General features: G+C 38.7%; 2 protein-coding genes across 6 annotated transcripts; one reads left to right on the top strand and one right to left on the bottom strand.

Moving 5' to 3' along the window:
* The first annotated feature begins 623 nt into the window (after positions 1–623).
* On the top strand, positions 624–25,724 carry RTF2 (replication termination factor 2). Of its 2 annotated transcripts, none has more exons than XM_030462813.1 (9): positions 624–749; positions 1,487–1,581; positions 1,671–1,764; positions 2,453–2,592; positions 3,474–3,552; positions 19,485–19,598; positions 22,649–22,703; positions 22,782–22,874; positions 24,587–25,724. In XM_030462813.1, exons 1-9 carry the CDS (start codon positions 681–683, stop codon positions 24,778–24,780), a joined length of 933 nt encoding a protein of 310 aa, XP_030318673.1. In that variant the 5' UTR covers positions 624–680; the 3' UTR covers positions 24,781–25,724. The 2 variants fall into 2 exon arrangements, with proteins under 2 accessions (XP_030318673.1, XP_030318672.1); XM_030462812.1 differs by having other exon boundaries at positions 635–749; positions 24,584–25,724.
* Positions 7,933–15,539, bottom strand: LOC103532125 (beta-1,3-galactosyl-O-glycosyl-glycoprotein beta-1,6-N-acetylglucosaminyltransferase 7). 4 transcript variants are annotated; one of them, XM_030462810.1, is made up of 7 exons: positions 15,472–15,513; positions 15,095–15,210; positions 12,830–12,957; positions 11,586–11,669; positions 10,450–11,480; positions 9,892–9,987; positions 8,894–9,120 (listed from the first exon to the last, which is right to left on the bottom strand). In XM_030462810.1, the coding sequence occupies exons 5-7, from the start codon at positions 11,423–11,425 to the stop codon at positions 8,894–8,896; spliced, it is 1,299 nt and encodes a 432-aa protein (XP_030318670.1). In that variant the 5' UTR covers positions 11,426–11,480; positions 11,586–11,669; positions 12,830–12,957; positions 15,095–15,210; positions 15,472–15,513. The 4 variants fall into 4 exon arrangements, with proteins under 4 accessions (XP_030318669.1, XP_030318671.1, XP_030318670.1 ...); XM_030462809.1 differs by having other exon boundaries at positions 7,933–9,120; positions 15,095–15,495; XM_030462811.1 differs by having other exon boundaries at positions 8,456–9,120; positions 12,821–12,957; positions 15,095–15,539.
* Positions 25,725–25,929: the final 205 nt, after the last annotated feature.

Consider the following 25,929-nt stretch of genomic DNA (forward strand, 5'->3'; position numbering starts at 1 on the left):
CCCCTCTGTATGCCTTGTCTGACTTGTGGTTTTACCTAATTAATTTATTTTAAAGTTTTTTTTTAACCGAAACTTCCAAGCCTGGCCTCTCTCAGCACCATCACCCCCGTGTCTCTGAGCCCGGACAGGACCAGCGGTGCCGGTGCTGGGGGTGCGGCCGTGGGACCCCGCACCCTCTCCCGCTTCATTATCCCTGGGCGCTCCGCATCTTCCAGACCGTTCTATGAACGTCCACGCGTGTCAATAAGTAATATTCCAATATTCCCCCGCTCGGGCTGGGGCTGTGCGGGCGCTATGAAACGCACGCCGGGAGCCTCCGTGCCCTCCCGCCGCAGCAGCCCCGGACATAACGCGGGTGGTTTGGGGTTTGGTTTTTTTGGGGGGGGAGGGGCACAGTTTTTACACAAAAAAGAGGGAAATCGGCTCCGCGGCTGCGGGTCGCGCTGCGGGACAGAGGCGGCCGCCGGGCGGGGTCGCTGCGGAGCCTCCTCCCGTCCCGTCCCGTCCCGCGGCCCCCGCCCCATGGAGTCACCCGCCCCGCCCCTCCAGGTAGCTCCGCCCCCAGCGGGGCGGTTGCTATGGAAACGTGACGATGTTATCAGTGCGCGCCGGAAGTCATTCTCTCTCCCGGAAGAAGTGTGCGGGGAGCGGACCCGGAAGCGCAGCGGTGTGGGGGGAAGATGGGGTGCGATGGCGGCACCATCCCCAAGCGGCACGAACTGGTCAAGGGGCCCCGCAAAGTCGAGAAGGTTGGAGGGGAAGGGGCGAGGGAGGGGGGTAGCGCGGCCGGGGGCTGCCGGGCTGTCGGTGTCAGCCCAGGCCGCTGGCCGGGAGGGGAGAGGCTCCGAAGAGGCCTGGGCAGCTCTGCCCGTCCGGGGAGCGGCTGTGGCGGGGCCTGGGGCTGGCAGGGGCAGGGGAGCGCAGCGCTGGGCCGGGCTGAGGGTGCCGCCTCGGGGTGGTTGGGGCTGTGGCGCTGGTGGTGCGGGTCCCTTTGTCTTCTGGAGGCGTTTTGGACAATAAAGCGGTGTGTGGAACGCGGGGGGGTTAGAAGCCTCCTTCAGCCGGGGGTGTGGTGTCTGCAGAAACGCCTTTGGGAGGTGAATAGTGAGACCATTGGTGGCACTGTGTGTGGCCGTGTCTGCATTCTGTGTGCTTACATTAGGAACTCTCACGGGCTTTCTTTTTAGGATGTTTTAAAATTCAATTAACAGCCTGACGTCCCCAGGCTTGCTGGTTTGCTTGTTTCTCACAGGGAGAGGAATGGGTACACGTTCAGTAGAGGCAGAGCCTTGAATCTGTCCATAAAATGTTTTAATTAAGTTTTTTTGTGAAGTTGCTTTCAGTGTGGAAAGTAGGTTTGGTGTGGTAAGGTACCTGGGGATCTGATTATTCAAGCTTCCAGTATTACTTGATTTCATGTTTAAGTTACTTGCAAACTTTAAAGCTGTTTTAAAATCACAATATATGTTTTTTATTTTTTCTTAAGGTTGACAAAAACGCTGAGCTGGTGGCAAGGTGGCACTACTGTGCTCTGAGCCAGGAGAAGCTTCGTCGGCCAATTGTAGCCTGTGAGCTAGGCAGGTAGGGAGGTGTCTGTAAAACTGCTGCATTAAAAGTCACTGGCTTACAAATAAAAGAATGTTATGACTGCTAAAAATTGTGTGTTGCAGGTTGTACAATAAAGATGCTGTCATTGAGTTTTTGCTGGACAAGTCAGCTGATAAAACTCCCATGGAAGCTGCAGCCCATATCAAGAGCATTAAGGTAAAAAGGTTGTGTCTGGTGAGGCCACACCTTGAGTCCTGTGTCCAGTTCTGGGCCCCTCAGTTCAGGAAGGAGATTGAGGTGCTGGAGCAGGTCCAAAGGAGGCAACTAGGCTGGTGAAGGGACTCGAGCACAGACCCTATGAGGAGAGGCTGAGGGAGCTGGGGGTGTTGAGGCTGGAGAAGAGGAGGCTCAGGGGAGACCTCATCACTCTCTACAACTCCCTGAAAGGAGGTTGGAGCCAGGGGGGGGTTGGGCTCTTTTGCCAAACGACTTTCAACAAGACAAGAGGGCAGGGTCTTAAGTTGTGCCAGGGGAAGTTTAGGTTGGAGATTAGAAAGAATTTCTTTACGGAGAGAGTGATCAAGCATTGGAATGGGCTGCCCAGGGAAGTAGTGGATTCTCCATCCCTGGAGATATTTAAAAAGAGACTGGATGTGGCACTCAGTGCCATGGTCTAGCAACCGCAACGGTGGTTCAAGGGTTGGACTCGATGATCTCTGAGGTCCCTTCCAACCCAGCCAATTCTATGATTCTATGATCTTAAAGTGTGCTACAGAACTTCCATGTGTTTATGTTCTCACTGCATACTGAAAGTCTTAAAAATAGTAAAGCATAATGAAAAAACTCTTTGGGGAATGTGGTCATGGTCATCAAACTGCTTCAGGCTCCCATTTTTATTTTGCAGAATGTAACAGAACTAAACCTGACGGATAACCCAGCTTGGAGTGGTGATAAAGAGAGCATAAAAGGTGACAAGTATGATGACATCCAGTCTGCATGCTTTATATGCCCTGTTGTGGGACTGGAAATGAATGGAAGACACAGGTCAGTAAATTTCTGGATTTTGGTTTTATAAGCAAGCAGTGAGTGTGCTAAAGTGGTTATAGAGCAGGAAAAAATGTTTGAATTGATGGTGTTGTGACTCAGGTGCTTGCTCAAACCTTTGTGGGGAAGATTTGTCCTGTCAGAAGGGAGGAAGGGAGGGTGTTGTTTATGCAACTACTAAGTATCCTTTTGTATCACCTTCTAGAGGAAAGATAAAAACCCTTTCCAAATCAATTTATTTGTATATTAAAGGATTAGAGGTCAATGTTTGGAGAGAAAAAGTGAGTAGAAGTTGTTTGGGGAATAATTCTTGAGAGATTGGTAATGGCTCCACAAAGTCAGGCAGGAATCTCCTGTGTGGGCAGGAGAGATGTGAGAGGACAGACCCTGTGTGGGGTCACTCACAGCAGCTTGGTGGAGAACTGGAGTCAGAGTGAGTAGAACCAGTGAGCTTGGTGGAAGGGGGAACCATTCAAGCAGTGTAGCTGTGTAGTAAAATAGACTGTGGTGATGATTCCAGACAAGCCCATCTATATAAACATCCTGAGAGCATCTGGTTAGCTAAGATCCCTTGGAGAGAGTGTCAGAAACCCACAGTGAGCTGTACCCAGAATGAAAAAAAAAAAAAAAAAAAAAAGTGTGTTTTGGTTTAATGTACCAAATATTTTTTGAGTCCTAGACTGTGTAAATTGATAAGTACCTACTCAAAGGTAGTGATGCCTTGATTAGCTGAAAGGATATGTAAACAGAAAGTTAGCTGTGTCCTGCTTGCCTGTTGAAGTATTGCTGCTGAAGTATTGTTTCTGTGTTAAATCAGCACTGCAGGTGTGTCTTTTAGACTCAGGGTTTCTTAAAAATGGTTGTATGGCTTTTCTTTGAAGGTTTTGCTTCCTGAGAAACTGTGGCTGTGTGTTCTCTGAACGTGCTCTCAGAGAAGTCAAAACAGAAGTTTGTCACAAGGTGAGTTTTTCTTCAGCTCCAGTAGCAGTGGTGTTGCACACAACCTCTGCAGGCCAATATATAGATACAGGTACATACATAGCTTAAAAAATGAGTATTTTTGTTCTCAAAGTTTGGTTTTACAGCAGCTGCTTTAGAAATATTTTTTTTATCAAATGTTTGGTTTTCATTTTGGTTTGAAAAAGGATGATTAGTTTTGGTTTGAGGTTTTGTTTGGTTGGATTTTTACTGGAAATCATGTAGCTTGTATTTTATCAGCTCCCTCTCTTTAAATTAATGACATTTTGTGGCTGTGATTGGTCTCTGTATTTTTAAAGCACACTTGCTGTTGTCTTTTTTTGGGGGGGTGATTTTTAGCTCTTCATAGAATTTTCAGCAATTACATGAATTATTGTGGAAAATATTGTCTGCATTTCATGGTTTGAGCTGGTTTGAGCTGGTTTGATCTCTTTATATTGGTTTCTTTGTAGTTAGGGGCAATGATAGAAGTTGCAAATGCTCTTTTTGTATCACTGCTTTTATTAGTGAGATCTGTGGTGATGGTTACCAGGTTTAGGCATAATAATTTTCAGAAAACACCCTGTTATTTGATAAAGCATCCAATGTATCTGTGCTAAACAAGACCTGTGAATGAAAAACTTTCAGTAAGTTGTTGCAGGTGTTGTGGAATATTAAGTTTAGCATCATATTGCAGCTTTCAGTGCTGATTTTGTTCTAGAATGCTTTCCTGTTAGCAGAAGCTAATTTTTTAATCAAGTTTTTTGTTTGCATGGAAATTTTTGTTGATAGATGGATTTAACTTAATTAGTATATGCAGGAATGAGATATTTTGTCCATGGTTTGGCCAGTCTGATAATCTTATGAAACCTAAATGGATCCCACAGGTTTTCTGGATTTTTTAAATCATCAGTATTTATTATACTTGCATGCAACTGTTTCTGCATATATGTAAACTCTTCACAGTGTTCAGAAGGATACTGCTAGAAATTATGAAGTGAATATAGTGTAATCTAGGCTGCCATCTTTTCATTACTGGATTTTGGTGCATGAAGATAAAGGCAGTAACCATCTGGGAGAACATTGTAATCCATGTTTCCTTGGTTATTGTAGTCTACTTTTTCCTGGTTTGAAATCAGAGGTAAATTTTGGGTATATACTGATAATGTTCTGTATTTAGAATCAAGAAGGGAGCCAGAACTTTTCTAAATAGGATGATGAAGGACTGGTTGCCATGCTTTCTGGTAGCTAACAGTTTGTTTACATCCAGAGCAGTAATTAGGAGTATTCCCCCAGCACTTTCTGTCTGTATGCAGTAATGGGGCACACAGTAACATGAACTAGACCTAACAAAGAAGGAAAGAAAATGAAGTGTTTTGTATTGTACGTATGCTAGGATTAGAACTTTTTAATAAGTAGAATTTCATTAATTTTATTAATAAGTAAAATCCTGATACATGAGGTGCTCTTTCAGAACACAAAATTGTGCCCTACAGAATGTTTGAATGATGTGGATTGTCATACATGTGCTTTTTCTGCTGCTAACTGCTCTGTTTTAAGAATTCTAATATGTTTTTTCAAGTGAAATCCAACCTATGGATTCATGTGGGCCATTGCATTTCTTTTCATGGCCTTGTCACCTTCTGTCTGCCAGCGTGTGCCTGCATGCTGGTCCCTGTGCAGAGACATTGGTACATGACTCCAGAGAGTGGCATGATGAGAGCAGCTCAGAAAGAATAATCCTGTATTTGCTTTTTTATGCTGCATATCCAGTCTCTCTTCTAAGCTGTCAGAACCTCTGTCTGCACTTATTTTGGGATAAGGTTTCTAATACTGATACAAACTGGAGATGTGTCAGTGTGGGAGCTGGGTAATGGTTCACTTGCCCACTGCTGTGAAATTCAAGAGAACTCTTTCAAAACGTGCTGTTCTTGTCTATTAGTTTTGCTTCTGAGCCTACAGAGCAGTCTTGGTAGTCTGCTAAATTGTAAACAGCAACAATTTCCCAAAGGATTTTGGCAAACAGGTTCTGTAATGAAACAATGAAAACATTCATCAGAGAATACCAATATCCAGCAGCCCAAGCAGCAGTCCTCACCTTCATGCTTATGTGCATTAAATTAGATTATCTGAGCTAGATAATGAACGTGTGTTTACGTGTGCCATGATGCACATCCCAAACCATTGTGCTTCATGAAACATTGGGAAATTGCTTTCATGTGCACAGAGCAGAGGTTGGCTTTGGTGCCTTGTTTCAAAGTCTGCTGTTTGACTAAAATGATGCTTTTAGAAATGATGGAATGAAAGAATTACCTAGCAGCGTATGGTATCTATTTAAACTCTCTTTAGAGGAGTTAAAGGAACCATTTCCAATCTTTGATCTTGACTTTCTGGTCTGAAAAGTTACTGTTGGTATGGCAGTATGCTGGAGGTGGTTTGGAGTCAGGGTGTTGGCTACTGAAGCTGTGGTGGGATTTCTGGGAGTCTCAGTAGTCACTCTGGAAGTGAAGGACAAAATTACAATTGAAAATGTAATTTCTTGTTTCACTTGAGAACTTATTTTGCAATTGTTTTCAGAGTAAACAGACTGTAATACACACTTGAAATAGTACCCTAACTATTACAGTCTGTGCCATATGAAACACTTAATCAAATGTTTAACTTAGATAGAGGTGTTTAATGTGTGCCTCAGGCTTTTGGAAACAGAATTTCTGCACACATCTTTCTGATATGGAGTTAATGGATGTGCAGTGTGTTAGCACAGAGTTTCCTTGAGCAAGGACACAGTGACACTAAATGCTCTTGGATCAACAGGCACCAAAAGTTATTAAGCCTTTGTTGCTGAGGTGTAAACATTGTGATGATCTGTTCATCACACAATAACACATACAGAACTTACTGAGGGCTTTTTATGTATGGTTAAAGGTACTCAGCTTTCACTATTTAGTTGCTTAAATTTATACTATTAATGTAAAAAAATCTTCCAAGAATATAATGTGATCATGGTCATTCAGAATAATGAGTAGAGTACTGTTTCTTGATGATTGAGAATGGAGTAGTTTACTTAGGAATTTTCTGAGGGTCTTGTATGTGTAGAACTTTGTTTAAAATACAAAATTCTTCAAGGAAGGAGGATCTTGCTCCAGTGCTTTTCTTGGATTGACATGGGTAAAGTCATGCCTACATTATATTTTAAGAGGAGATCTTTTCTTTCCCCTGTTTGACTGGTTCAGTTTCTGCAAAACAAGCCCAAGTTAAAACCACCTTGCTGTTGAACTGATCCTTTTAATGCAATTCAGAAGTCAGACACAGTTGTTGTGTGATGGTGACAGAAGGTGAAAGGCAGGTAGATGAGATGCAATGAGGGTAACAAGGAATGTCCCATTCATGTTTTAAAAGACAACAAGGAGTGGATAAGTGCTGCCAGTGTCCTGCAGGGGACTGGCTGTGGTTTCAAGGTAAATTAATTATGAATATTCTTATGATTAATATATGCCAGAGAGCCATTAGCTCCAGTAATGGTTTTGAGAGGGACTCTCAACAAGCTCTGTGTGAAGATACTGCATGGCACTTTTTTCCTCTTAATTTTGCCTCCATGAAAAAGCATCTCCAGCAATATTTAGCCACATGTCCTGGATTATAAATGAAACTGAGCACAGGCCTTTGGGTTGAGTTTGTAAGTTTCTGTAAATAAATAGGGACCAGATGGTCTTCCTTTAGGTTAAAGTTCATTGGAAATAAATTATGTTTCCAAGAAACTTGTGTGGGAAAATAAGCAATACAGTTCCTGGAACCAGGGAATAAGTTTGTAATAAGAAACTTTCATGTTCTATTGTTGAGTCATTTGTTGATTCATTTGATGTTTTGGTTTTGGTTTGGTTTTTTGGGTTTTTTTTTTTTTTGGAAAAAAATGCCACTTAATCTGTCATCTTTTTTTGTAAAAACTTGCACATATTGAGGCTTGTATCAAAATTGCTCCTAGATATTTATTTATAATTTTTAGTTTCTGAGCAAGTGAGCTTGTAAGTAACAATGTATTTTATTAGTTCCCATTGGAGTTCATGCAAAATAATTGGGAGTTTATTTGGATTTACTGGAATGAAACCTTCATCTGCATTCTTGCCAAAATATTTCTAAAGGAGGACAAAGAGTTTGAGATTAATTCTCACAATTCATGTTTTTCCTAAAGATCTTTTGAGACAGGGTGTAGTGTTTTAATCCCATGGTAGAGCTATTGAATCCAGGACCATCAACTTTATCCTTTCTGTTTCCTCATATTCCCCCCAGCCTTTAGTTGGCACAAGCAGAAGGATTAATTTTTCCCCCCGAAGAGGAAAGAAAACTCTTGTCTAGAAAGCTCCTTGTGGGTTTTTTTTTTGTTTGTTTGTTTGGTTGGGTTTTTTTTAATTCCTATTCCCTGGTTTTGCCTGTATTGTGTGTTGAAAGCCATTTCCTTACCATAGAACAGCAAGTACTGCATTTGCTCTGCAGAGGGTTTGGGAAATGAGATGCTTGCCCTGGTTGCTGCTAGGAATTATCTCCAATTGCTTCCCATTAGTGTAAGGTTCAGGGAATCTGTTTCCTTCCATCAGATACACTGAGATTGAAAGATGGATTTTACCTCCTTTTCCCTTTGTTCCCTGGCCTCAAATTTCTCATGTCTCCTTGCCCTGAACTCCTGCAGAGACTCAGAAAAAAGCAATTTAAAGGTAAACTCCACTGCTGTTATTGGCACATGGAGCCTTTTCATTAGGAACAAAGGCTGAGTAGTGCAGGAGTGATGTTGCCATGCTACACAATGAAATTAGAGATGTGTCTGGCAGTGGAGAGAGGAGGGGGGAAAAAAGTGAAATGGACTGTGTATGAAACTGGTTGTCACTTGCTTATCTGCAATCTCTGTATTTTCAGCATTGAATTCATTAGTCAAAATAATCTGTTACAGAATTGACAATACAATAGATGTGACTTTAACTCATGCTCTTCATATTTAGTCTTTGTTCAGTTATTGTAGCAATTTTATTATTTTCATGCCAGTTAGTCCTTTTTTTTTGGCTGCAGACACGAGGACTATATATATATTTTTTTCCAGTTAAATAATTCACTCACAAGTGTTATGATCTCCCCCCTTGAATCAGGAAATTATAGATTTAGATACATCGTTTTCCTGGAGGATTAACCCATTAGCAAACGTTGCCCTATACTGTAATAAATAAAAAGTTGTTTATTTCACTATTACAGTATTGTGCTTACCCCTTAAGCTGCAACGCACAGAGTGAAGTCTACAGCTAAAAATGTTAATAGTTTCTGCCAGTGTTCTGAGCACTTGTTTTGATGTTTGTTAAGCTCAAACATTCAGCTTCATGTTGAAATAGCTCTCCTCCTGAAAACGCCAGTGATCTTCGATTGGGACTTGTGCCTGGTGCAATACTTGGAGCCTGTAACGTCTCTCTAGGCAATCCATGACCAGTGGATATGTTGCAGGCTCAAATTTGTTGGCAAACAAATGAGGTGACTCAATAATCCACTGCAAATCCCCCAGTCCGTAAACACAAATGTCTCTGATGTAATGACCTGCAAAGACAAATTGAAGGTAGCTGAGGGCAGCAGAAAGCTGAACAGAATGATTAAAAAAAAGTGTTGAGCTCTGTAGTGTTAGGAACAAAAATACCTTTTGATTTCATGTTGAGCATCACTGAAATATATCTGGAGGATAATGCTAGATTTTAAACATAGAGGCAAGGGTTTTGTTTTGTATTTTGCAGAAATGGATATGTGTTAACCTCCAGCTGCTCACTGACATGTTGCTCAGCTTAATATTTGTCTTCTAGTTGGGGAGGCTGAAGTTCTGATCTGCTTCTCTTTAGTACCTCTTAATCATACAGCACTTCACTGTGCTCAGTTTATACAGCTAAATATTTCAAATTTTTCTGTATTCTTTCCACATGGTCAGCACTAACCTCCTTTCTTATTACTGTTCAGATTGAAGAGATGTAACAGGATTTAATGAAAATATGTGACAAACACACTTGTTGTCAAGTAAAACCCCTACTCTTTCTTTACTGAAAACTGATCAGTCAAGTTAATGCGTTTGCAGCTGGAGGTTAAAAGAAAGTTGTCAGTACATGGATACTGTGACCACCTTTGCAACAGAACAGAGGCTACTGAGATTGAATGCAGTGGAGTAATTTGGTAGGACAGCTTGCTGTTTTATTTAATACTTTCAAAACAAAGTATATATGACCATTATGCACACTTCTTAGCTATTTTAAAGTGTAATACACAGTCTGCAGTGAATGCTAGTCAGCCAGTCATGTTTGAGTTCATGATCAAACATCACATTACCTTTGCAGCCTTTGTGTATGGTTCCTTCTTGATCCTTCCACTTAATGGCTCTAATGTTTCCTTCCCAGTCTGCGTTGGGTGTAGCCCCTGGAGCATCTTTAAAAACATAAAGCTCTGATAAGTTTACTTTCTATTTATTGCAGAGAAAAATTTCACTGCCAAATGCTTTTTAAATGTAGACACATTAAGTATTTATTTACAGGTATTTGCATCGTAAAAGCAGACAACATTCTTGGCTTTATTGCGTTTTTGTTCCTTGAGAGCATGAACTTCTACGTAGCAAAAAAATTTACTTTTTTAATCAACTTTTTCCTAGCCTTGCAGCTCATGCCCTGCACCATCAGTAGTGCTTTCCTGGAAATAAGCTTTGCCAGGAGATGTGACTGGCTACAGAAAAGGGCTACATCATGGCTGAAGTAATGGCCACATTTATGCAATGTAACTCCAGTAAGTGGTGGTGTTAAGCTCTGAACTGGAGCTCACTAGCTCTCTGTGTTGGACACCTCAGAATGCTGTTGGTCCAGGAGTTATTCCCAGTAGAAATAACATACATCTTACCAGTCAAACGATTCAGTGTGACCCAGTAGTGTTCATCCGGGCTGTACGTGTCTCTTGACCATTCAAGTAAATCTTTTGCACGTGCATCAGTCAATGTAAACTCTACAAATTCTTTAGTGAGTATGTAATAGGCACTACCAAAATATATTGTCAAATTATGTGGAGGTTTAGCTTTTATATTCTTGGTTGGATACACATACGACACTCCAGAACGTACATATTCTCTGTAACTAACCTGTGTTCTGTGTTTCATGTGAAGTGGCTGGACTATCCCAGGGGTCATATTTTTACCATTCCATTTACTTTTGATGTATCTTATAATGTCTCTGTTTGTTTTAATGGGATAATCTTGACCACATAAATTAATAACGTAATTCCACTGAATTTTGGAATTAACTAGATCTCTCATGCAATTAATATCAGCTTGTAATCTTGAAAATCCTGCATAAACAACATTTTCTCTTTTTGAGGAAATGAAAATATTTTCAAAGCAATTGACAATGTTTTGTACAGCAGCCTTATAATCTTTTGGTGACTTTTCATCCACATGTATGCAGTAAATATTCTGAGGCATATATATAGCTCTTAGGAGCTTTACAAACATTTCCAGCTCCTTGTGAATTGTGATAATGTATGCCAATGAGAAATTTCCTTCTTCATCTGACAGTGGTTTTGTAATAAAATGCAAGGTCTTCAAAAGCATGGAGCAGTTGCATGAAGTCTGAATGCAGCTGAGTGTTTTAGGTTGGTGGATATTCTGACAGAAGCTTCCAATTTTAAAGGCAGCATTTTTCCCCACAAAAAGAGCTGAACAAAGTTCATCTGGGTAAAACCCACACTCTGCTATATTTGCATTAAATTTTTGTGCATTTGGCTCTTCAGAAAGTGTATCTTTTAGGTAGATGAAAGTGTAGATGAACATGCAGACAGCAATGCACACTAAAAATCCTGATTTTGTTGCATCAAGCGGGTTCATCTTTTATTTTCCAGACACTGTCTTCTCATTGTAGTGTGATAAAGCTTCAGACTATCTGAAAGGAGAAGTGAGATAAAGAGATGGAGAGAACCTTTCTGACTTCAATAGATGACATGATAGTAAAGCATTTCTAAGTGTTGAGATTACTCCTTCCACTTACCAGGAGGGACTGTGTGTGCCCATGATCATGCTGCAATGTACTCAGCCATGGAAATGGTACTTGCAGAGCCATGAAACAGTCTGCCTAGAACAAAGAAAATTATCCAAAGAACCCCAAAAGTGCATTATTATTTGAGCAAGGGTGTGCCTAACCCAGCAGATAAAAGTTTCTTCTACTTTGAGGCACTGTGTGCCAGTGGGTGAATCCAGTGCTCCCAGTAGGTTGGTCAAGGTCTAGCTTTGGAATAAGGAAGATGCATGAGCACTGTGATCTGAAAAAAAGCTGCTACTGAGATTTCCTTAGAGCCTGGGAAACTAAGTCCTGCTGGAGGACCAGAATTCAGTAAATTAAATAAGCAGAAAATTTATTAAATAAACAAAGGAAGAAACAAAAACATAAGCCACAAAATACACGCACTGGGTTTTATCCTTATAAAGTCAGCTAAAGTTTCTGACTCTGATATTTTTTATTTTTTTTCCCCTCCTCTTTGACATCTTTGTATTAGTGCTTTGGAAAATAAAGCATGAGGACAACACTCACTTCTTATTTTTAGCATGTGTGCATATCCTGAGATAAGCACACATATTGCCAGCATTAGTATTTGGAGACAGCTGTGTTACTTAACATTGGCAGAGGAGTTTTTAGTTTAATTTTTTTTCATATGTATACCTTGTTGAAATGCCAGAAGAATAAGAGTGCAGCAGTCTTACAGCAATTACATAAAGTCTTTGAAGCATTTGTCATAGAACTTCCTAGAGAAAATTCCAGGTTTGGGGGAAGGGTCCTACTGACATTAAGGTTAATAGTTAAGAAAGATTAATTTCAAAGAGAATTACTTTTGTCTTCATTCAATTAATTTGTTTTAACACTGTTGATATTTCACCTGTAAATATTTCATGCTTTGTAGCTGTCACCACCACAATGTATTTGTTACAATGTAGTATCAGAGAACAAGCATATTTTTATAAAGGCAGTTTCTTTATAGAAATGCTGTTGTGGTTAAACAGCTCTGCACTACCATTAGAAAAGTGAAAAATCCTTATTTTTAATGAAAACACAGTAAATATCTGTCTTAGAAGCTCAAAAATAAAGACAACATTGTAGTTCAAGCAGAAACAAGGCATAAAATTCAAAAAGCATTAAAAATACCGAATTTGTCCAAGAGAATGAATCCTCTGTAATGTTGCAATTTTACAGTCTCATTAGGCTGTTGGGAAAGAATGTATTTATCTTACTGTCCTTACTGGTATGCACTGGATTTCATGCTGGAAGAATGCCTCTGTTCTGCTCAGCATTCCAGAAAGTGGAGTTGTGTGTTAGGTGGAGCGTTCATCCATTTTGCTTCTCTGTTCTGTCAGCAGCGCTCTTCCCTCTGCAGTGAGTTGCACAGCCCAAAGAAAAACATTAGGAAGTGGAGTCCCAGAAGATAATTTTATCTTCATAACTCCTGAGTGATAAGTGTACTGGGTAAACAAGCATGATGTGAGCCTGTCATCCATTTGAACAAAAAACTTCAGCAAATTGAATCTACGCCAGCTTCTCAATATTGCGTGGAAAGCAGGAGAAGAGAACAGCACTGAGAGGTGAAAGGCAGGATTTTCACAGTAAAACTGAAACACCACTGCTGGGCTGTGCTACCAGCTGACTCCAGAGCTGAGAATAGATTTGCATAAGGGCCATTATGTCCCCAAGAGCAGAAGTTAGGGAGAGGATGGAGTGTCTGTTAGGGAAGCATTGATTTTTGTGGACTTGAAGTTGGAAAAACTGTTTTTATTTGAAGTGAATAATTACAGGAGGAGCATTGAGGTTGCTCAAAAATAATAAATGTGTGGTACAGTCTCTATAGTATATCACAGGAAAGGTTCATTCTGGACATGCAAATTGCTCAGAAAACACTGGGCATTATAGAAAGATTTGGGACTGTGTACAGTGTAGAACATCTGTGCAGAATGAGTGTGCTTGTCAGTTGTTCTTTTTTTCATTGATGCATCTTTGTGGACAGGTTGCAAAGGATAGTTCCCTAGAGAACCTGTTTGTTACATACACTTAAATTTTTATTACCCTTCTAATAACAACAGCCTGAAACATCCCTGGGAGCAAAGTGTTTACTATGGATTTTTCCTATTGAACTGTGTGGAATCTAGAGGCTGTATTTTATATGGCAGCATAAAAGTAAGAAAAGATAATTCATTCTTCAGCATTAATGTGTTTCTGGGGAATGATTAAATGATGAAGCTGTGCCTATGATAACAGAATTTGACATTCAGCCTCAAGTTGTATTATGGAATAAAAGCATTGTCTTTCTGCTAGTGCTTTACCAGATTTAGAGCTACAATTGCAGCTGTTCCATTGCATATCAAATTTGCCACTGATGAGAATCCTCTCACCCCTATCCTCTTGTTTGCTGTCAAGGACTATGCTACCATATTTCTCTCTACCCTTGAAGAGCAAGGTGTCCTACTGCTGAGAAGGTTCACTGTTCCAGCATAACCCAGTCTATGTCTGTCTTGCCTTTTACTTTTATTATGCAAGAGTGCTATTATTGTTATTTATTGTTACCAGAATGTCTTTCTGAAACAGCCTATTCTGTGTTATAACTCCTCTAAATCTGAAGGATAAGCCACCTTTATTTTTAAATGTGCAGAGAGTAGTGTTTGACATTCTTAAAAAAAAAAAAAAGGCAATACAGTCTGTGGGGGGTTGGGGTTTTCAAGCACCTTTGTAGCTGCTTTTATGAATATTGCTTAGCAGAAATTAGTTGTGGTAAGCCTAAGCTCCTCCATTTCAATTAAAAAGGTGAACTCAAGAGAAAAATGGAATTATGTTTTTGCCTGAAAATAAGCCTGTGAAATACCATCTCAGTTCATCAAGACTCCATCACTGGAGTGCACTTCATAGTAACAAATCATTGTACAGTTCACTGTTCATTCTTACCACAGGATTTTAGGTGGCATCGTTCTGTGTGACGCATCGAGTAAAAGAAAATGTATTTTCATCAAACCCAGCTAATACTGCCTTAGAAATTTTAAATCAGTTCTTACTTAAAAATACTGTCTGTATTTACTGATAAATATTGAACTGTTTTATGAAGGTTTGCCTGTTTATATCTGCTCGTTTTATTCTGTTTTCCTGTTTGCTTTTCTCTTTACATGGTGTATTTGACCTCATAACAAGTTAAATACTATGAAAGCTATTTAAACCATTAAGTTATAGGGCTCTAAACAATTAAGCTGCTTGCAACAAAGCATAACAGTATTCATAAGTAATGAGTTTTTTATGATACAAACAACACTAGCAGTGACCTCTGCTCTATTCTGCATCTATGACAAAGTAAAAACCAAACCAAAACAAGAATTGTTATTCTAAATGCAGACTTGAGCATTTTTTAAAGTGAAATGGTCTTTCAGAAGGGAAAATATTTATCGCTTTACAAAAATTAAAACATGTTGTGTTCTAATAAAGGAAAAGCAAAAACCTGAAGTCCTACAATCAAATTTATTCAGCCTTACCTTGTACAAAATTAGCCAGGAGACGGCAGCATAATAAAAATAAATTGAGAGTCCCATTGTCCTTCAGCAGAATTCAGACAGCATTCTTCATTCTGTCGCAGGGGCAGAGAGCTCCCCTAAGTGAAAGGGGTTAAACATTAACATGAATGTTTTCATTTAAGGCTTCATCTGGTTTCCCGCATTGCTTAACATATTTATTCTGCAGTAATGCTCTTTAGCTTCAGCAATGTCCTCTGCTTCACAGTAACGAGAGAAAACGTCAGCTTCTCCTCATTTCTAGGGCTACCCTTTTTTTTTGAGATGGCCTTTAAAGGGCTGAAATCAGACTTTGAAATCTGTCAGTACATTGCTGGAGATTATAAATAGTATTGCTGTACCTCTGAGGCTTTAACCTCTGCACTGCTAACGGAGCATGCTGGATGATGAGAACTGGAAAGGAAACCAGCCCTCTCCTCCTCCTCCTCCTCCCCCTCCTCCCGCTGGGTTTAACTGTTTGCCTCCTGAAACTTTCCAGCTTCCAGCAAATAGGTACAGCAGAGAATCACCCCTGGGCATTTCTAGTAGCTGGAAGGTTAAAAGATAATAAATATATCCTTCTGAAGCTGAATGTTTGCCTCGTTTCAACTTCTTTAAAGGTTTTAAAAATTGAAACGTGAGCAGCTTCACTTTAGTGGAGTTGGGAAGCTTTGGGGTTCTGGGAGCGAGGAAGGAGGTTGGTGTATTTTGGACATATTCAACTAAAAATAGCCTGTTGGTCAGAAATAAACAGAAAACCTCAAAGTAAATTAAGGCAGGGCTGCAGGTACAGCAGATACAAAATTATCATTGACTTTAAGGGAAGCTCTGAAAATAGAAGCTTCTGCTTGGACAGTAATTTTGTAGTAGGTGCTACAGCTCCTGAGTGAAAGTTACATTTTATGAATCAGGATGTAGAATTCCCCCTCTTCCCAGGTTATCCCTCTGTGCCCTGTTCTATGTCCAAGTAGGGTGGTGATTTCAGAAATCGAGTTCATCAAACCCAGCACTGCTGGACTTCTAATGAATAAACCTTCAGAAAAGTATCTCTTAAAACGTGGTTTTAGTGAACTGTTGCAAGAGTCAGGAGATACAGGAGCTTGTGTGGTTGGTGAATGAACCATGGTCTGGTCCTTGGTTACCAGGGTGTCTGCTCAGTCCTCTTTCTGAATACTGCCCTGTTTAAAGAGGGACAGTCAAATCCTGGCCATAAATATTCATTAATCTGATGAGATTTTTTTTTGGAAAATATTCCTCTCTATGCATTTTCCTGTAATTGTCATATTTGGGAAGACTGCAGGAGTTAGCTTACTATTTTTAATTTGAGAAAGAGGTTTTGGGTTTCTTATAAGACATTAAAACTGTAAGGTTGATACAAGCATTTCTATGAAAACATATTTGTACTATATTAAGACTTGTCAAGGATGGAAATATATCTTAGACGCTGTTAAAAAATAATATCACTCTCTCAGAAGTGGTTTACAGCAAGAATTCAGCACAATTATTGCTTTATGTAGCTGAAACTTAAGAAACTCTAAACTTCAGAATTCATAAAATCATCTTAGACAAACATTTCATTATTGCTACAAAACCTCCTGTATTCTGTAAGAAAGATAAGAAGCTATTCTACTATAAATGGAAAGTTAAAGTGTCTTCATTATTTGAAAATGTAATTTAACTATTTCTTTTACTAGTTTAAGTAAGTTTTACTTAAGTTTTAAGTTTTACATTTATGCCAAAGCTAGTTTGTGTTTTTACAGCCCATAATACCATCACAGTTCTGGGTTGTTTTTTGTGGTGAGCTTTTGTAAAGTTGATTTTTTGTGTGTATATTTATGCTTGTATATACACATGGGATAAATAGGGTACATAAGATTAAAAGTATCAGATTTTGAAGATTTGTTGATTGTATCTGCACACAATTTTAATAACTCTTTGAGTTCCGTGTTTTCCAGATGAGAATGTGGATTTGCTTTCTTTTCCAAAATGCAACATTTACAGAAATTAGAAGAAACTTTTACTTGGAGGAAATTTCCACTTTTTTTTGCATACTTATCCGAATTTTTTTTTTTAATTTATTGCATAAATTGCTTGTTAAATCAGTGGCCAGTAGGAGGATGCTGGCCTTGATTTTCCAGACTTCTCAGTCTCAAGTGTATGAGATCATACCAAGCTGGTATTTCTAACAGTAACTCATTGAGAAGCAATGGAAAAATTTGGGCTACTCACCCATTTCTTGTGTGTAACTTACTATTCTCCTTGACTTATTTAATATGCATCTCTATAACCCTTGCTTCTCCTTAATAATCTCTCTGACCACTTGTGTGTAGATTCTTTTTTTTGAACTATGTTCAACCAGCTGAGCAGACTGGAGTCCAAGTACTGTCCATACGTTCTTTCATGTGTTTGATTCCTGCCACAAATACATGAGTAACCTTTATAACCTTTGTTATAAAGGTTTGTAACCTTTATAAACCTTTGTTTAGAAATCAGAAAAATAATGGCAGAGGGTAGATTATAAACTAATATTGCAGACTAACAGAAAGCTTCTAGATTTAACAAAATTTTAAAAATAATAATAAAAATAATAAATTAAAATTTAAAAAAAAAAAAAAAGAAAATTGAGATCTTAAAAAATAAAACATCATAGTCAATGTGCTGGCTTCATCAAATTATTGGAAATGTGTGCAATGAAATGTGTGTCTTCACAGAAAAGAAATAAGGAATTCCAGGAAGCCCATTATGTGCATTATCCAGATTAAATTATGAATGTTCTTTGAAATTTGGTAGCCTTTAAGAAATCAGATGAAGTACAATGAGATGGCAGGTCTGGGCTAATGAGTGATGCTGCTTTTATACACTCTTTTCATCCCCAAAGTAATTTATAAAATAATAATAATTAGAAACAAACAAACAGAACAGGGTTTCCTGTCTAGCTGTTGGGAAGAAAAATTCCTGGTGCTGTCTGTTGTACTGTTCCTATCAGCTGCAGTTTCTTTTATTACAAAGACAAATTGTAGAACTGTTAAGGTCCACTTTGGTCCCCTGTACAACTGAGGACTGCTAGACTCCTTTGAGGTGAAATTAAGACACAAATGAGGTCAAATGTCACTTTTCATCCAGAAAGGCTCTTTATTCATCCACCAAGTGGGGGGGTAGAGGGGAAGAAGAGAGAGCAGGAAAACAAAGTAGGAAAGAAAGAGGGGAATAGATAGCAAATCACCCCCACGATCCAGCAGTGTCCTGTTGGTCAGATCCATGGTGAGGAAGCTTCCAAGTATGGTGGTGAATGTCCATCATTTATAGTCCATGTCTCCTCCTTTTCCAGGAAAGCTTCTGCAGAGTCATTTAATTTCTGGGAACTGTTCTGCATTGCTCAGCCCCCTGTGCTGTGTGTGCCCAGTGCTGTCACTGAGGGGTCTTGGTGGTAAAGACCCCATGGCCAGGCTGGTGGTTGGGCACAGTCTAACCAAGTTCCTGCCATCCTGGTGCTTTGGAGATGTTTTTGCAGCAAGCAGTGCTTTGCAAGGAAGAAAGTGCTCCCCAGGGGCTGGGTCAGAGCAGAGTAAAGGTCTCAGTGTTTCTTTGTGGTTACCAATGTTCTGGCACACAACCCATACACAGATTTTTACAAAAATCCCCTATACTGGTGATGTTTGAGACAAATTAATTAATGGCCACTCAGGAGAGCAGAATGGCATAATGGTTAGGTGTCAATCAAATGGGTTTATAACTCAATAATTAGAAAGTACATTAAGTGTTTTGGGGTTTAGCTGTGGGGTTCAGAAAATTGAGTAGTTTCCAGATTCTAGTCACTGTACATTTTATACCAGTAAAACAAGGAACTCATGAAAAGAAAATATGCAGTGGGATCTTTTCTTTAAAGAAAAACCAGAATTAATTAAGAGTTCTATTCAGAATGGACTGATAGGGGAATAAACATGCCATTTCCATAGCCCTACAATATGGAATAGGTTTGTGAAGAAGACCAAAATATTTTCATATTTCTAAAATTCTTTTATAATTTGCTGTGCAGATTAGTACATAAGCTGCTTTTTAAGTACAATTATCAGAAGTTCACAACTCCCTAGTAAGATGAGTATTTATTCTCCTTTTGAGGAGTGGAGGGGTGCTCTTAGTCAGTATTATTTTGCTCAGTGGTGAAAACTGAAAATTTCCCTTTTATATTTTAGGTGAAAAGATGTATTAAACTGTAATAAAAGTGAAAGAACTATGGGAAAAGAGACAGGGATAATGGGAAGGGTTAGAGATCTCTTTGGAGAGCTTAGACACAGTATTAAATCTAAAAAAAAATCAACAACAGAAAGATCTTGAAAAGAATACTAGTTTTGTCTTTTTTTTTTTTTTCTTAAAGTGTGGTGTTCCCTTTCAAGAGGAAGATGTCATTATCCTTAATGGTAATAAAGAAGATGTGGAAGTATTGAAGAAAAGAATGGAGGATAGAAGACTTAAAAGCAAATTAGAAAAGGTAATTTTTTATACATAATTTAAAACAAAATTGGAAGTGTTCTTGTCTGTAATGCAGTCTCTCAGGTGCTGATCTTCATGCAGACTGGAGGATTTACTCAGCTGTGTTGCCATTCAGTGCTACTTTTAAAAGCAGTGAGACTGCATACATATTTTGCTAATAGCATATTGAAACTCTGTGTAATTAAACTCTCTTTTCAGTACCAGGCAGTACACAGTGCTCTGAAAATCACAGAATTGAATGCTATAGGTAAAATGGGCAATGTGCCAGCTTTCTTGAAACAAAGACTTTGCATTAGTTAATCCTGGCAATGAGCAAAATCTTCTCTGTATTTCATGTGGTAGTTCCTGGTTTATTGTGATGATACAGGTTATTAGTTTTGTGATCTCCAAATTTCCTCTACTGGCCACAGTCAGCAGTGCAATACTGCAACATGCAGATTCCTGCTATGATTCTCTAAGACCACTGTTTGGAAATTTTACCATGTTCTGTCATTCTTGCAGTCTTGAGAGATTACTGCTGATGTTTTCTATAATTATTTTAAATTTGAATGTGTAAAATGCCATGGAAATAAAGCACTTTTACTGTGTACTCTACTGTATAAACTATTACTCTGTAAAGTAGTAGTTGTTCTGTGATACTCTACTGCCAAATGACATTTCTGCACATGGGACTCCTTTCAGCATTGCTCTTTTTTCTGAACTGACATTGCTGTTCCAGAGGATAACAAAGCAAGTAAAAACTTTACTGTTGACTGCCAGAGTGCAGACAGCTTTAGTTGAATCTCAAGAGCATGAATCATCATTATCTGACACTTCCAGCAACTGGGACTTAAGATGGAGGTTGAGCATCTTATTAATGTGCTTGACTTTGCCTGTCCATAGGATTAGATGGCATACAAATGTTTCCCTAGATTGTTTTGAAATGAATACTTGTTTGCCCTACCAGTGAGCATATGATTCCTTCTCTTCACAGGCTGTTTATTCATCTCTGTCAGTACAATGTCACTTAGCCTGAGCAGCTTACAGCAAAAGGATGCTATAGCCCCTCAAAATCCTGCTGTTCTGGTTTCTCCCTCTGTAGCCTCAGCACTTAGTGTATAGAGCAGAGAACCAGAGTTCTTGTGGTGTAAGAACAATGTCTTAAATCTCAGTGTTTCTTCAGATGGTGAGGGGCAGATACTTTTTTTTCAATGCTTTGTAATTAAATGTTTAAAGAATTTTAAAGATAATATACAAATAGCATATTGCAGATTGCAGTAGATGAGTAAGCAGCCCCCACAGTAGTGGTCGTTTGCATTGCAAATTTGCAGTTTTCTTTAGGAAAGTCTATAGCTTTGGTTTGAATAATCTGAAATAGTCTGAAAGCTGTTGCTGTCCCCAGTGTCTGTGCAATAAGGTACTGAAGTGTGCTGAGCAGTTCTGTCTCTTGGAGTGTCAGCACAGCTGCTCATGGTGGCAGAGAAAAGGAAATCATGCTTCAGTCTTTAAGAGACCTCCAGTGCCTTAGGTGAATATACAAATATTTTTAATTTGTTTAGCCAAGACTTACATTCAAGGCAGGTACAGTATTTGCAGATATCTCAGCAGACCTCTTGCATTTCAACCTCAAATTCTGAGGGGTTTTATGCTATCCTGCCTTGCCTTGATGCACCAGCTGGAACTGTACTGGTTTTGCTATCAGTGGCACCCTAATCCCAGATCTGTGAGTCCCAATATCAGAAGACATTGTCTGGTTTGGTGTCTGTTGGCACTGCTCTTCAGATCTCATCCTCAGTTCCTGCTTTCAGCTAGGGGAGCAGTCTAAATGGACCTGCTGCATTTGGAGCTGGAAGCACAAACTCCTCCTTACACCCCTGAGATAAAACTTAAGGAAGATGCAGCTAGCAGTAGGATAGAAATTATTCCAGCTCAGCAATGCCATATGTGCCCATGATGAAATATGTGTGATATGTATACTCTTAATGCATGATATGGATGCATACATGTATTTACAAACATCTCATAATTCAGATAATGGATGCTAACTTTTCTTTGTAAATCCACCCGTAACAGTGAAGGTGGAAGCACCTTTCCACCCTTCCAAAAAAAGAAGTTTTTTCCTGGATAGTGAAGGGGACACCCAATAGAGCCATGTCTGCTTTTAGAATGGTAACTCTCTCGCACCATCTTCTGGCTGAGCTTTGCAGCAACATGCCATACAACATTCCTTTTCCTCAAGCATTTATCATATGCTTGACAGCATGGGTTCTTTTAATTTCTTATAGCACATTTAACTATATTTATTTTCATTAAATTTATGTAGCTTTCTTGAAATACATACACTGTCCCAAATGTATACACAGTTCTCTTTTGTGATAATAGTGCTAATGACTGTTCTAATACATCTTACCTTGTTCAGCTTGGCATTTACATAATCAAAGGCAGTAAAGGGATTCTTGTTGCTGTTGTTTGTTTTTTTGTGTTATTTAATCTGAACAAACATAAATTAACTTGGAAAGTCTGGTGCACAGATGCTTTTAAAAAATTTAGATTAAGTATTTGTGATTTTTTCTTCCCGAGTAATCCTGTAACAAAGGGCCCAGTTATTGAAAGTTACCCAGGCAGGGATTTGTTATTAACTAAATAAAATAAAGTGAATATGAGATGCAGGGTTATTCTCTCAATTTTCTTGAAAAATCTCTTCACTGATTACAGTTAACTGTGTCCTGTTGAATGCTGTGCAATTTACTCTTCTGCCTTGTGAGTTCAGAGTATCAGATTACCTTAAGGAAGATAACACATCCCCTACAAAGTATACAGAAAATACCTTATCCAGACAGTTTAGTTTTGGCCTGCATGATTTCCTTTAAGGTACCTTCAGTGTTACCAAAGTTATTGTTTTTCCATATAGAAATAATGCCAAAAACTGTGGAGCAGTATTGTGAAAGGAAGGGTTTCACTGTGTAGGACATTAAAACGTACCAAATGGAATTGTGTGTCTATCAAATACAAGTTGGGGATTGGATATCCTTCCAGTACACTACCACATCTCTGCTTATCTTGTTCCAGAAATCAAAGAAGTCTAAGCCTGCAGAATCAGCTCCCCGACAAGAGCCCACTGAAGGTAATGTCCCAGCTGCAAACCACACGAAGCCTTCTGAGCAGTGAAGCAGGTTCACGATTTCACTTTCTTCTTTCATAGATTCTCCAGGTCCCTCAAAGCCTAAGAATGAAAAAGACTGTATCAATACCAATTCTGGGGAAAAGAGGCAGATTATCTTCACCAAAAGTTCAGGTTGGTGTGTGATCCAATGTGAACAAATAATTCTGCTTTGAAAAACATTGTTTTGTAGCATAGATTTCAGAGGTGCTCAGAGGCATGTCTTCGTGGTGGACTTAAGAGTGCTCGAACAGTTAGACTTGATAATCTTAAGTCTTTTCCAACCAAAACAATTCTATGATGTTATTTTAGTTACAAATTTGCTGGGTGTCACTGGGAATGGTGGAATATAACTTCAGGATGTACTGATGTACCTACAGTAGTCATGCAGCTGTGAGTAAATTTGGCAGTCCTTTAATCCAAAGGATGGTGTCCTCTCTTAAAGTAATATATAACACATAAAGTCAGTCTGAGGGTTGAGGTGAAGTATTAAATCATGCACATTACCACCACAGAAAAAAAAATCAGTATAATTTGTTTGAAGAATTTACAAATAGTTCTGTGATGAACTGTAGACAAGCTATGTGAAAAGATGGGAGGATTTCCATTTGAAATGCATTACCTGCCCCCTGCTGTCTGTTTTTAATAAGAATTGACTTTTGAAAATGTTTAATTCCTCGTTATTATAATTCTTAGATGTTTAGGAAGCTAGTAATTCCAGCAGTGTTGGATGTATTTTTCTTTTCCAAGACTGTAAAGGAAAAAAGATGTCTTTAGAAATGTCAGGTCATTGGTTTGTGTGTCTGGCTGCAGCTACACTGATGTGCAAGAGAATGAGATGGAGGCAGTGCAGAAATCCATGAACAGGAGAATGCCAGTAGCATAGGAATTAATTTGTGAACATGGCACCCTAAGGTTTCTGGACTTGCCCTCTACATGTTCATTCTTTGAAATCCAGTGTTTGGTAATTCTTTCCAGGCAACTATTAGTGACATTAAGAGCAGCATTCCCCAAATAAAAGAAGGGTCTATGATGATTTAGGACTGCACATGTAATTCCTGTGACTAAATGCAGAAATCAATTAAATGCTTTTTCTGACAGGCTCCCTGATGGCTATTTACATCCTATTGTGTCTTAGTTAAACTAAGTATGTAGAGTTTCAGCAGACTTGTATGTATTCATTTCTTTGCACAAGAGACTTGGGATATCCTTTTAAAATACTGTCCTTCAACTTTGAAGAAGATTAAATAATTGCTAAGAAAGAGAGGTGGTTTTTTGTAGCATTAGGTTTAATACACAGAGAGAGATGGTATCAGAAACAGAGAGTTGGGCACTTTCCTATCCCAAATATAACATGATGCAGACAATTGGTATTGGTTATAAATGACTTTGCAAAGAATAAAGGGAGGAGATAAATTCCCTGAGGACAGTATGTCACAAGTTTAGCTTTTTTCATTTGATAGCAAATTTCCAAACAATAGTTTAGGGTGGTAGAATACTTTTGTGTTTCTTTCTTCAGACTATGGAGTTAAGAGCCATTTTTCACTTAGGGGACTGACTGTTGTCAGTACTGAATTACAATCCAAGGGATTTACACAAATAGGAAGGAATTCCTCCATCTTCAAGATTTCTAAATGAGTTTTGAGTGTAAGTTTTAAAAGCTAGAAAATGTTTGCTGTTAAGATGATGTTTGTTGCTTAGTATAATCATGGGATATATTTACAATAGCCCTGAAAAATGTATACACTTCATCCCTGTAGACAGTATTTTTTAATACTTTTTTGGTCTTTTAAAACACCGTTATCAGTGTTAAGCTGTTACACATTCTGTTCCTTGTTCTCTAGCAGATAATGGAAATTCATCTGTGCCAGGAAAAGTCAATAAGATCAATAAGGCTTCTTCTGCCACTGTGAAGAGATCCATTGCAGACAGCGAGGAGAAGTCTGAGGCATACAAATCTATTTTTACATCACACAGCTCAGCAAAACGTTCAAAGGAAGAGTGTTCCAATTGGGTTACTCACACAGCATATTATTTCTGAAACAATGATGAGCCTGATTGTAACATTCATTACTTCTTTCCTTCCCTTAGGCTTTTTCTGTACAACTCTGATACAGAACTTGTATTGTAATCTGATGTTATCTGGAATTACTCAGTTTGTAAGTTGTTTATAAACTTGTGTTATTTGCAGCTTTTGTTAAATAAGAAATAGATCACCAGAATCCATGTTTTATCAGCAGACTTCATTCTAAAATGATGGATTATTTGCACAATTTTTTTTCTTTTCTTCTCCCAGTTGGATGCTATCATTCTTTGCCACATTAGTGAGCGTCCTCAGTAGGAGGAGTGAGGGTTGAAGGATCTGCCTTCTATCCACTTCTGTTGATATTTGCTGCAACTGTATTTATAGTTTTCAACGTATTAGTGCAGAATATCAAACTTTTCAGAACTTTCTGATAGTAAAAAGAGCAATAAAGCTGTTGTTTTGTACTAACTAACTAGGCACTTGGTAGAATATATCAGTAGAACTAATATATCTTTCTTAAGGGTTCAGTTTGCAAGTAGTTTACCTTTTGATGGACTATATGAAAGCATAATCTTTGGACAACATTCTTCTTGTATATATTGTTGTAGCCTGTTTTTAATAACAGGATATTCCCTTGTAAGTCATAATCTATAAAGGTGAGCCTGTAATAGTAAGGCTCTTGTTTGGGTTTTTTTAAAGTTAGAAGCATCAGGTCTGAGCTTACTTTCCTCTGTCACAAGACCAGTATAAACTGGAACCAAAATAAGAGTTTCCTTAATTTTCTGTTGAAACAGTAAGGTTCTGAGTACACCTCTGCAATTTGTCATTCTATTTGACTGTTAATTGCTTTAAACAGAGATGCTAAACGTGGTGTGTTGCTCCATTTTGCTTTTATATTTATGCTTTTTATCCCTGTGACATTGATTTGAATAAAACTTGCTCTTTCCCTGTGACTGTAACACTTCATGTTCCATTGAACAGATACACAAGTGTTTATGTTGTCAGTGTTTGAACAGAATAACTTTTTTTAGGCTTTCCTCTGCCCCTTTTATTCTTAGCTTTTTTCCAGTCACAGGAATCATTTTAATGTTCCATAGCAGTGATGTAGTATTTAAATCCAGTAATATCTACATGAAATGACCAGAGGGAGGGATAGAAGCTTTA

This window comes from Calypte anna, chromosome 20, assembly GCF_003957555.1.
Source record: "Calypte anna isolate BGI_N300 chromosome 20, bCalAnn1_v1.p, whole genome shotgun sequence".
Classification (NCBI taxonomy): Eukaryota; Metazoa; Chordata; class Aves; order Apodiformes; family Trochilidae; genus Calypte; species Calypte anna.